This window comes from Thunnus thynnus, chromosome 16 (assembly GCF_963924715.1).
Source record: "Thunnus thynnus chromosome 16, fThuThy2.1, whole genome shotgun sequence".
NCBI classification, from domain to species: Eukaryota; Metazoa; Chordata; class Actinopteri; order Scombriformes; family Scombridae; genus Thunnus; species Thunnus thynnus.
In genome coordinates, this window is record NC_089532.1 from 12,175,908 (window position 1) to 12,188,517 (window position 12,610).

Consider the following 12,610-nt stretch of genomic DNA (forward strand, 5'->3'; position numbering starts at 1 on the left):
TCCCAGATTAGTATCTGATCTGTCAATGTAAAATGTTCATTATTTAGAGCTTTCTGCACACCTCTGTATACAGCTCATCTTTGGAGTTGCTACAGGAAAAGTAGTTTATAGAGGCTCATGACGGTTTACAATGATGCTGTGAAGTTGCTGCTTCGGGTTACCAGATGGCATAGTACCAGTCAACTGTTTGTGTTCTCCGGTGTTCCAACATGTGAGGCACTTCTAAGAAATCTGATGTACAATTTTATGTATTGTTTGGATGAGTCAGAGAACAGCATCATAGAGGCTTTAACCAGCCTTAACAAGAGGAGCTGCTCTCGGAACTCATCCAGGCTCAGAAAACATTGGCGAGATAGCCTACATATGAACTGTTTTTTTAATTAAATGATGAATTGCTGTGGTTTTATCTTGTATGTCTTGTTTTTTTTACTTTTTATATGCTACGCTCTTGTGAGTCCAAGATAAAGTTTGAATCGAGATGAATTGAATGGCCTATTTACTTCCAGGGTGTCCTGAACCCTAGATCTCATCTGATAAAGTAACTGAACGGTTTCATTCAGGACGACTGGAACAGCGATAACAGCTGATGAGTCAAACCAGGAATAAGGAAAAGCATGTGGATGAGTAGACAATCACTGACTTTTACGGCTTAGACTTTTCTGCTTTTAAACTGGTCCATCTGAAACAACACCGAAGAGTACAACATCCACTGCCATGCCTGGAAGGAAGAAAGATTAATGAATGGATAGAGCGAAAGGAGAGCGAGACATATCTTGTATCCTGATCTATGTGTGGTCTATGCTCCTAATGTGGGCGTGAAGAAGAGAGGCAAAGTTCATTTGCCTTGTAAATGTGCTGGTCGGTGGATGAGAGGATTCTGAGAGATCTGACACACGCCGAGATCTCACAACACTTCATGAGTGCCAAGTAACCAACAAACTAAGGTTAAATATACAGTAGTAGATGTTGGAAAATTATTCTATGAAGCTGTGTGGGGTATTAAATTGTTGGCTGACAATGAATTATCAGAACCTTCTTATATAATGCTAGAAAAATATTAAAGTCAGTCCTGTGGTTCACACGCTTGAAGTAGAATAAAATAATCAATTGAAAAATAATTATTTAAATAATTAAATATTTGTGCACTGCAGTGTTTGCCTAAGTTCACTGTCCAGATACTTCATTACATTTTCAATAAGTAATATTTGCAGATCTTTTAGGAAAACATCCAGGTTTGAGACTTTAATATCATACCTGGGTTCATGCACATACCTTGGTTTCTCAGGTAATAAACTGTGGGATAAGAGCTAATATGATAATAGCTCAGCTCATATCCATCTATGCATTAGTGGACCAGAGGTCACAGATGGTCTTTTGTTGTCTTTTAATTAAAAAAAAAAGAAAAGAAATTTTGTCGGCTATGGCCCCTTTCATGCGCTGAGTTCGCCTTTTGACATTATATTATCTATACAGCCACATATTCTGTCTGTCTGCTTGTCTGTCAGTCTGTCTGTTGCTAACTGAGCACACACACAAACACACACATGCACACCCACACACACACACACACACACACACACACACACACACACACAGAGTGGAGCTGCTCACCCCTCTGGCAGGTCTGTGTCATCAGAGGCGGTTAAGGGAGGATGAGTGACAGGCTGGTTAGTGATTTGCATGGCTCCGGTGTTTAAAAGGGGCTGCAGGTGCATTCACACAGATGAATGGATTTCTCTCTAAGCACAGATGATCTGGGACTGTCTACTTCTACTTAGCCAGTTTAGCTTTTGATGATTTTGAAAAGATATTATTTGGAGTTGGATGATGATGTGAACATGCTCACTGGGATCCTTGTGTTGAGGAATACACAGTTGTCAGGTGTGTATTGTCATTTAAGATAGAGACAGAAGGAACATTACAGATAGAAAAACTTTGATATGGAGACCTTCGTACCAGCTGGCAACTAAACCAAACATGCTGTTGGTAATGTCATCGCTGATATTTGTGCAGCTCCTTCTCCTGGGGTTAAGGGTCATTGACACGACCACTGACACATGGAGACACTGTACAGGTATTGTACCATTTTATTTATTTATTTATTTATTTATTACAGTCTATCACCTCAGCTCAGCTCAACACATCTGATGCGTTAATGTTAAAGTTAATGATTATTCAGTGGGTGGTTTATGGTTTCATCTAAAACCTGGGAAACCCCTCCAGCTAAAATTCTTTTGGATAATTCCAACTGTCTGTGTCTGCTTATAGTACAGTGGGAGTGTTTGCGTGTGCAGTATAGCGTGCAATATTAACTTAAAGTAACATCCACAAACAAGTACAGACATTGGATGTGGTTAAAATTCCACAACAATTCTATACACATCAGTATATCAGGGCGAACAGGGTGCATGTCTATATGCTGTCTCGTCAATTTGGGAGTAATCCTCTTACATCATTCTCCCTTCCTGTCTTTCTAAATAACAACCCATCCTAAAATACGTATACCCTATAGCTCCACTGCCACCCAGGGCTAATTCTCACACACCAGGAGGGTTACAATTTATTAGTTTATAGCAGCAGTTCCCAACCTTTTTTACTTGTGTCCCCTTAAAACAAAGCCCTACTTGTGACCCCTTTCATTAGGTTTAATATGGTATTTATGAACCGAGGAGCAATTTTCCCTTCTCCAGTTGTTTGATTTAAATATTTTTGTAGATATCTGGATATAACTACTCAATATTTTAAAGGAAAACAGCACTGAATATAGAAAAGTCTGAAAGTGAAACATGATTTGGTGCAGCAGATTCTTTGCAACTTGTTTAATCATCTCAGGAAACCTGCGATTTATTTTGTGACTCCTTAATAAAATAAATCGCACTCCACTACTTTATAGAATAGAAATTTCTGCATAAATAGGCTTGAGTAATAAATCAATCATCCTGACCTCTTTATTTGCTTATTGTCTGCAGATTTGCTCCCCCTGGATCTTCTGTCTTTTGTCCTCGAGAGGGACACCTCCAGACTCCTGCCAGGGGTGCACATGAAGCAGGCTGGAGGGGTGAGGGGTGTACATTTCTCGAGCCCTCATACTTCCATGAGCTTTCCCTCCTCCCAGCTGCTGGTGGACTGTGACGTCTTCCCAAAAGAATTCTCCATTGTTGTGACACTAAAAGTCACTCACATTGCACCCAAGGTGAGCATCCATCACACCCTCATTTGTCCGGAACTGGATACTGGTGATGGAAGAAATACTCAGATCCTTTACCCAACAAAAGTACCAATACCACAGTGTTAACTCTGTTACAAGTAAAAGTCCTGTATTGAAAATATTACTTGTGTAAAAGTACAGAAGTGATATCAACTAAATACAAGTATCAAAGGAAAAGTAATCATTATGCAGCGGAATGGCCCATGGCCATGGTGTGTTATGATATCATTGTATTATTATTATGATTGCTGTATAAGCCTCATTTTAATGTTAAATCTGGTTGAGATGAGGCTAAATTAAACGATTTTACACTACTTATTTACTGTAAAAGTACATTGTAGTTTATGAGCTCATTATAGGTTTATAGGTTTAATAGATCTAGTTAAGTAAAAAGTAACATAAAGTATAAATACTTAAAAGGTAAAGTACAAGTACCTAAAAACAATACTTAGTAATTAAGTAATGCACTATAGTAAAGGCACTTTGTTACTGCATTGTGTCTGAATGTTTTCTGCATTTGCCTTTCAGAAAAATGAATACATCTTTTCCTTGATGGGGCCAAAAAACGAAGAGAAAAGCGCTGTGGAGGAGCAGGAAGAAGAGGACGATAAAGGGAACATTTTGGAAAGCAGAAAAGAGAGGGGAGTCAGCAGAGAGAGTGAGAAGAAGCAAGTCAAGAACAATGAGGGAGGTGGACGGATCATCCTGGGACTAAGGTTCTCGAAAAACCGTGTACACTTCCTTTTCAAAGGTCACGGAGGGGTCGTAGAGCACTGGGTGTTTCGAGGCACTCTGGCTGATAACCAGTGGCACACTCTTGTCCTCAACGTTGGTAGTCAACATGTCAGGCTCACAGTGGACTGCAGATCACCACAGGAAATGTAAGTTTTTCTTCTTTTTTTTTTTTTTGTGCTGTTCTATGTTTTTTGTTCACTGGGTGGTTACTATCTCCCACCATCCTCTCTTCCTGTTCCCCTTAAATTCCCTTCAGGCATAGTAGATCCTTCACCACAATACAACAGCGCTGCTTCAAATATGCTCACACCCTGCAGCCATTTCATAGTGTCCTGACAGTATGTGATAGATGGTTTTTGGTGGAAACTCCCTCTAGCTCCAAGAAGGGAGGAATATTAGCACCCATACAGAAGCTATATAATACAATTCCTGTCTCAGGTTTCCCTGTCTCAGTCCAAAAACCAGAGGAATGGAGGAGACTACTTTAATTACAGAGACTTTATGTTCATATACAGAAGCAACATTTACTCCAGCTATTAGAAATAATTATGTCTTTTTATGGCAACCAGCGTTCCCTCCAGGCCTTTCCCCTCAGACCTCAACATTCAGGGATCCAGATTCCACATTGGAAGTCGGGGGAGATGGAAAGGCTTGTTTTCAGTAAGACTTATACTTCTTCATCACTAACGTTTTATGATAAATAAGCTGTATAGGTGATGTTTTTGTCTCTTAAACAGCCAAATCTTTTCCCTCTTATCTGCTGCTCCATGTATAGGGTCTGTTGCGACAGTTGGTTCTGGTGCCAGGTTCAGATGCCACCCATCAGATCTGCCCCTCTTCATACCCACAACTAGCAGCTCTCTCAGTACCACCATTTCTCTTAGATCTGCCTGTCATAGAGAGGGAAACTTCTTATGGTAACTTACACACTCATTTCACAAGGCATTTCATACATCACGATGCGAGACATTTGTTTACCTTTGCATGTCTGTCTGCTTCCCCACATATTTAAATGTCTACTCATCTTTGTGTTCATGAATTGTCAGAAACAGAGGAGCGAGTGTCAGTGGGTTTGGAGCGGTCGTGCTCAGAGCTGCTACGAGGTCAGCTGTGGTTCAATCCCCTCAAGAAAGGCCTCTACCTCTGTGACGGTACAGTGTGGACCACAGTGCTTGAGGGTGAGAACTGAACAGCAAACATCCATTCATGAGAAAGATTCTGTTCTTATTTGTTTGAATTTGTTGTGTTGAAAAACCTCCCACCTCTCAATCCACTCAGATCATAAACGGCTGGACTATGTGCTGGAACATCAGGTCCTCACCACCAGCTCAGAGACACATGATGTTGAGGTGCGCTTCTTTAAAAATGTATATTTATGTAAAGATAGGCGACAAATTAAAGGAAAAACCTGAATAAATAAGTGGAGAAACATAATGAACAGATGCTTCCACACAGGTTCACTACATGGTACTATTAAGCAATTAACATCCAATCAAGCTCTGTGGCATGTATAAAAATGCTGAGCAGGCCCAGTTTTGGCCAATTGAAGACCTATGGGAGATTTTAGATCAACATGTGGGACAGCACTCTCCACCATCATCATCAAAACACCAAATGAGGGAATATCTTCGGAAGAATGGTGTTCATCCCTCCAGTAGAGTTCAGCGACTTGTAGAATCAATGCCAAGGTGCATTGAAGCTGTTCTGGTGGCACATGGTGGTCCAACACCTTACTAACACACTTTATGTTGGTTTTTCCTTTAATTTGTCACCTGTCTGTTAATGAAACAAAAAAACATGGAAGAAGACTGACTGGGTGTTCCCAACTTAGGGGTCAAGACACTCACAAGGGGTCATAGGCTAGATCACAAGATTATTACCAGAATGGGAAATTAGAAAAAAACTAAATTAGTCACACAAAATGATGTTTATTTTCCGGACTTGTCTTTCATTTTGGCTTTTTTTCTTGTGAAATACTGTATACTTTAACCTCTTTAGGTTTATAAAAATATTCGGAGAAACAAGTCTGTAAGAGGAAAATCATTTTTTACTTGAATTGCTCACAACTCACATACATGCACCCTGTGGAAAAGGGTCACAAGCAAAAAAAGCACAGAGCCATTGATCTAGACAGAGTTGTCACTTACTGCTGTTTAGGAGAGAACATGTATTTTGCTGCTCTACTTGTAGGAAGGAAGATGATACAACATGGCTGTCTATAAACTTTATGAGCACTTTTTTCATAGTTTGTTTCATCTTCTCGTCAGGTGTTCCAGGTACCTGGCATGGGTGTGATGGCTGCTATGGCTCACCGGTCCACAACCTCTGGCTCTGCTGTGTATCATTGGACCAACACAGGTTTCCAACTCTACCAGAATATCAGCACCCAAGGAGCTCTGGCATGGAGACACTTCAACATTGGAAATAATGTATGATAAAAAAGGAAGATATGGGTTATGGAATAGATGCATATATACTCCAAATCAAAGCTGTTTGTTTGCTTTATTTCTTCTTCAGGCTTTGATCACATGTTCCCTCTGTTTTGTTATTTTGATCTAGATCTTTCTGGTGGTGTCAAACTCTCCCACAAACAATCGTTTTATGACGGAGGCAGACCTCTCTGTGATTTACAAGTGGAGCAAAAGAAGAAAACAGTTTGTGCAGTTCCAGACCCTGAAGACCCACTGTGCACGGGACTGGGAGGCCTTTAACATCAATCGACAAACCTATCTCGCTGTGGCCAATCATAGAATAGGTATAAACCCATCTATATTCACCAAGTGTTAACTTCTATGTCAATATAAAATATTAAATGACATACAAAATGGCTTACCATTCATGATTTGTCTGTTGCAGGCAATAATAATCACACTATAGATAGTGTGATATACAAGTGGAACAGGTTAACCAAGTCATTTGAGGTTCACCAGATGTTGCGGACCTCAGGGGCCTACGACTGGGAGTTCTTCACTGTTGGACCATATCATTTCCTGGTGGTGGCAAACGCTTTTGACGGAGTGACCACATCTGTAGACTCTGTCATCTACATTTGGCTCAATGGAAGCTTCCAGGTGTTCCAGACAATTAAGGTATGTGGTGAATGAAAAATGGCAAAAGCAATGCTTGACATATGCCTCAAAGAAAATTTCATATTACATCCATGGTCAAGCCGCAATATAGAGTAAAGTTTGGATAGGATTAGTCTTAATGGCACTTTAATGTAGAATTTTGCTTCCATCCATCTGTTCACCACCTGGACTTTGATTTCCTCTGATGAGATCTGTATCTTAGAGATGAGTTTGAAAAACAATCTCGTCTGTACACACAGAAGGAAGGGAATACAGACGGGGAGAGATAAAAGTGTAATGAAAGTGAGATGGGGAGCAAGGGACGGGCGTGTGCATGCATATAAGACAAGGGCCAAAAATAGAGCGTGTGGTTTGCTATGATTTGCTTGAGCGATAGCAGTGCTTTGACAAGTAACTGATAGTGCATCATATATTTGAATCTAGCCACATTTGAGGTGAGAGTGTTGACACATTGACAGTCACATGAGAAACCATTTGAGAGATTTGATGTGATTTAGGGGAACTCCACAGCTGGATGTGAGGATTCACAAGAATACCTTGGGGCTGGTGAAAATTAATCACCTGAAATAATCCAGAAATGATTGAAAATACACCATTTTGGCACTTACTTTTACATATATTAGTCTCTAAGTTGTTTATCTTTCTCATCTCTCCTTTCAAGCGAGTAAAGGTGGAAATTACAAGTCATTTCACTGATTAAAGACGTTGTATTCAATTCGGTTCAAAGGTTCGTTCTCACTTACCATGCAGCTCTTTCATTTTTTTCTAAGCTAAGTGATCTTTTCACTATTCATATGCACTTCAGTAGGTACATCAGAAAGCAAATACATCACTGTTTATATCATTGTGACCTTCAGGGCTGATTCTGACTGTCTTCAGTTCAGGAGTAAGTTCAGTATGTTGCCAGTTTAAGCTGTTATGTTCAGTTCACATACAAAACTAGGCCTATACAAGCACTGTTTACAAGGTTAAAGGTTCCCTGTTGAGTCTGTGACCTCTAGTAGTGCTATGGAGCAATTTTTTTTTTTTATGAATGAGTCCCTGTTTTGTTTGTATCATGCACACGCATTTGCACATGGGTGGTGCAAATGCGTGGAATAGTGTGAAACAATCGTTTCACACTATTCCACTGATCTGGCTGAAATGTCCCAAGAAACACAGTAGAGCACCAACAAACGCAGAGAAGAAGAAGACTGCAAGCCAGTAAACATGAATGTAATCATCACAGGATTTAAAATACTTTTAAAACATCTGTTTTGCAAATGTTTATGAGGAAGGAAATTGATTCAACACATTTATAGATCACATGGGTACATACAATGAGTTTTGATGAGTAACAGTAAACGTTAACATCACTTTTATTTGTTTACAAGAAAACTCTGCGGGGCATCTTTAATGACTCAACAGCCAACTATTTGCAGCAGAGTTTTCACAGTGTTTCTTTCTTTGGCTTTTTGCAGTCTTTCAGTAAATTGTATATTGAGGACAACTTTGTTTTGTTTTTGAATTTCACTGGACATGGAGGTGAGTGTTTCATAGACATTCAGGTCTGCAGAGCTGGCATTTCATCTCTTACAGTGGGGGCGACAGTATTGACACTAGCCAGACCAGGCACTGGGCTCTTAACCTCCTGAGAGACAGATATCTGACAAGACAATGAATTAACTGCAGTATGTGAAGACACTTAAATGCTCCTTTATATACTAAAATACTCCTTGGGTCATTTTAACTGGGGAACACAAGGCAAGAAGGTTTCACCTCCACATGGACAGAGACTTGAGTTACTGAGACCAAATGCATTTTCACATCAGAACAAAGAATAATTACCACTATTAAACAAGTGACGACTCTGTCTCATTCTCTTCCTCTCTCTCACTCTGTCTCACAACACACACACCCACCAAAACACTTTCTTTCTCTCTCTTACTCCCTGATGGAGCTGAGATAAGACAGCTGCCAGATCCCTGCTGTAAATTATAGACTCATTCCTGGAGTGATTTCAAACTATATTTTCTATTTGCCTAAGTTCAAGTCTGAATTAATGCTAATTAGCTGTCCAACTACCCAGTAGCCCAGCTAGTATTACTCTGTTATAGAAATCGGGTTAGGGATCGATCAATGAGATAGCATTTACAATTCAAAGTGCTGGTGTAGATCCAGTGAAATGCCACGGCAAATCTGAAGGAAAAGAGTTGTAACACTCTCAGTGCAGCACCCAGGCAACCTTGTCCCTATAGTGACGACATTGCTATGAAATTGTTTACTTTAGTGCTGTCTCTATGGCAACAATCATAAAACCAGGTCGACTCGACTAGGAAGAAGACAGCTGTCTGTCCCTCACTGTCTGCTTGTCTAAGGAGCATTGTCATATATGACACGTATATGAAAATTCCCTCACAACTCAGCAAATGTTTTCTTCTAAGATGGTCCAACTCTCATGTCTGTACGATATAAAATGAAAGAATTATCCATTAATAGATTTAATGCATTAGTTACTATGTGGCCACACTGCCATCTAATGACCATAGATAGTTTAGTTCTCTGTAATACTAAGTATAATTAGAGCTTATGTAAGACTGAAAGTTATTATATTGTAATCAAATTAGTGTTCTCTAACTTCTGTGCATCTATTAGCAGTGTTGGGAATCATCTTGACAGTTAATTTGTCACGAATTTCATTCTGAATGATATGCTGAAATAAGAACTGCTTTTTAACCATATGTTTCCTGGATATTTTATATACTATTATATACATTTTTATGTTTAAAATCACTGTTGATTGACCATAGTGATGGATTGAAACCGTGTCTTTTTTCTTTTTATGTTTTTGTACAGCAGTAAGTCTCGCGTTTTTGTAGTATTTTTGAAGTTTTGTTGCCCGACCAACAGAAGTGTTCTTAAGACTATGCGACAAGTTTAGTTCAGTAAAGTTAGTGTAACAGAAAAATTCTATTCGACATTCAGCCACAAAGCCTCATCTTTCCATGATACGAGTTGATATCAAATAGAACTAATTCCCTTAGAGCAGTTTATTATTTTCCTTTAGCATCCCGCCTGTCTTTTGATAACTCTTAATCACATACTTCAGTTCACTATTGTCAACTAAGTGATCAGGTTATCTTACCATTTAATAGATTTTTTTCTCATCTATTTGATTCTTTTCTTCCATTATGTATTCCTTGTTAATGCCTCACTTATTCAATTAGTGATAGACATTTAGTTATAAATAAATGTCCTCATTTATCGGCTAGACATTGTCTGTGTGTGTTCTTTAAAGCAGAAGACAGAAGAGTTCGCTGTAACGAAAAGAATCACAACTTCTGGTTATGAGACTGCTTAATTTTGTTTATTTATTTCCCTTCAATTGAAGGTTGGTCCCCAAATTTCCAGCAAGTGCAAATTCTAAATCCTAAAAGCAGTCATATTGCTTCAATTGTTAACTTGGAGCTCTTATGCAAAAAGCTACCGATTCAGTCAGTCATGATGATGAATCGGTTTAGTTGATTAAAAATGAGGATTTAGTGTTGAATATTTGTTTATACATGTCTTGAATACCTCACTGTACACACAAGCAAACCTAAAGGATGATTTTTCTCTTGCTGTCAATGTAGACATTCTGTGCCACAGACTGGGAAATGTTCCAGATCGGCAGCAGAGTCTTCCTGGTCGTTGCCAATGGACACAGACTTTATGGTAATGGACCGAGTCGATATGCCATCAACTCCACTATCTACGAACTGGACATGAATGGACAACTGTTTGTCCGCTTCCAGGATATTGTCACCTACAGGTACAAGATGTGCAAACACCTCCGCACAGATTAGGAGAATACATCCTGTATAATAACCTTTGTCCAGCTATTTCACTCTTGTGTTATCACCACATACTTTTCTCTCTGTCTCTCTCTCTCTCTCTCTCTGTCTCTCTCTCTCTCTCTCTCTCTCTCTCTCTCTCTCTCTCTCTCTCTCTCTCTCTCTCTCTCTCTCTCTCCAGTGCAGTGGACTGGGAGTTCTTCAGCCTCGGGGAGGAATATTTTCTGGTTGTCGCCAACTCCTTTAATGGAGAGTCGTACTCTCTCAACAGCATTCTCTACAGGTACTCAACTTGTCAACAACACCCCTCCGCAGAGTGAAATAGTTCATGCACCTTGATTGCCTATAACTTGGTGGTACTTGTCATGAAATCATCTCATGGGCGTACAGTACACATACACTGTTTTAATGTAGATTTATTCCTGCTGTTAGAAAAGCTAGTAAAAACATACAAATCTTTTGACACATGAGCATCCACTAGGAACTAGGAAATGTCCCGCAGCTAATTTGGGCTCTCTGACTTCAGGAATTTACCAACTGATTTGATTTCTCTTATCTGTTTTTAGGTGGCAAGGATATGAAGGCTTTGTTCCTGTTCATTGGCTCCCAACTATTGGATGCAGTGACTGGGAGTTTTTCAGCTCTAAAGGAGAATCTTATCTGATCTACTCCAGTGCCAAAGCACCTCTCTCCAAAGTGTTCAAGCTGAAAATTTACTAGGCAAAACAGACTCTGCGTGTGGCTTTTTGTGCTGTATTTGTATGTGTGCATATGCGTGTGCCTCTTTGTGAGGGCATACAGTGTCCTTTTGTGTGTTTCTGTGTATGAAAGTGATTGCAATAATGTTTAAAATGTGTGAGTGTGTTTAAGTAAACCTGCCTTTAGAATACTATGCCTGTCCGCAATTTTAGGGTCAATCTTAGATTTCATAGTCAGGGCTGTAGCAACCATTGAGGACACTGAGCTCAGGTCCCCAGTATGGTCTCTGGGAATTTGGAGGTTTTAACAACCCAAAGAAGAGTTTACAATTTACAGTTACACAGAAATTATACATGGTGGGTTTTGAAGACTGATTTTGACCATTTTTAGGGTAAATATCTTTGAGAAGGCTTTGAGACTGTAACGTAGGGAGATCAAATTCACAGAAAATGTAATTTAACAGTTAATTGTATGAATACAATGAGCAAAAACTTGCAAAAATAATCAGAAAATGTAACCTTTTTTATGTGACTAGTCAAAATTTTCTTTGAATTTTGGCTGGGGAATTTAGACTTATGAGCTCAGTTTGTGTAAACTAGGCTATCAACTGATGTACCTCAATTTAACAAAAAAATATGTCTAAAGTTTTTATGACAATATGTGAATTTTTGTGTGCTTTGTCCAACAGAAATTAATACAATTTAAGACGGACACTGTGAGATTTCTATCTTTCTGTAAAAGCTTTCAATGTTGAAATAATATTTAACACTTTGTTTATTAACCGGAATGTGTGCTCTCTCAAAGTAAATCTGACTGATTGTTATGTTTTGCCGCTGATTGCATGGATTATGAATAAAAAGTAAATTATTGAAATTACAATAAAGTAGACTCAAGTTGTTTATATGCAAGTGTTGTTTATGCATTGGCCAACCCTCTACTACGCTCATTTAAAGCATGCACTGTATGGTGGCAACAAGGGTGACAGATATGCCCTGAAGGATCAAAAGTAAAGTTTTCATTCCAAGTCATTTTATAGTTAATCAGATACCTGGGGCCAATTGCATAAA

At 39.2% G+C, this 12,610-nt stretch overlaps 1 protein-coding gene across 1 annotated transcript; it reads left to right on the forward strand.

Annotated features, from left to right (window-relative positions):
- Positions 1 to 1,674: 1,674 nt before the first annotated feature.
- LOC137200227 (thrombospondin-type laminin G domain and EAR repeat-containing protein-like) lies at positions 1,675 to 12,444 on the forward strand. Its single transcript, XM_067614877.1, has 13 exons — positions 1,675 to 2,074; positions 2,970 to 3,193; positions 3,737 to 4,089; positions 4,513 to 4,603; positions 4,719 to 4,860; positions 4,990 to 5,121; positions 5,222 to 5,292; positions 6,211 to 6,372; positions 6,503 to 6,698; positions 6,800 to 7,032; positions 10,644 to 10,822; positions 11,026 to 11,127; positions 11,411 to 12,444. Exons 1-13 carry the CDS (start codon positions 1,978 to 1,980, stop codon positions 11,562 to 11,564), a joined length of 2,136 nt encoding a protein of 711 aa, XP_067470978.1. The 5' UTR covers positions 1,675 to 1,977; the 3' UTR covers positions 11,565 to 12,444.
- The last annotated feature ends 166 nt before the right edge of the window (positions 12,445 to 12,610 follow it).

What these genes read in the sequence shown, in the direction of transcription:
- LOC137200227 (XM_067614877.1), top strand. Translation starts at nt 1,978, where the DNA reads ATGCTGTTGGTAATGTCATCGCTGATATTTGTGCAGCTCCTTCTCCTG. An exon ending in GATGGAAAGGCTTGTTTTCA is followed by an intron (nt 4,604 to 4,718) that starts GTAAGACTTATA and finishes CTCCATGTATAG; the next exon opens with GGTCTGTTGCGACAGTTGGT. An exon ending in CAGGATATTGTCACCTACAG is followed by an intron (nt 10,823 to 11,025) that starts GTACAAGATGTG and finishes CTCTCTCTCCAG; the next exon opens with TGCAGTGGACTGGGAGTTCT.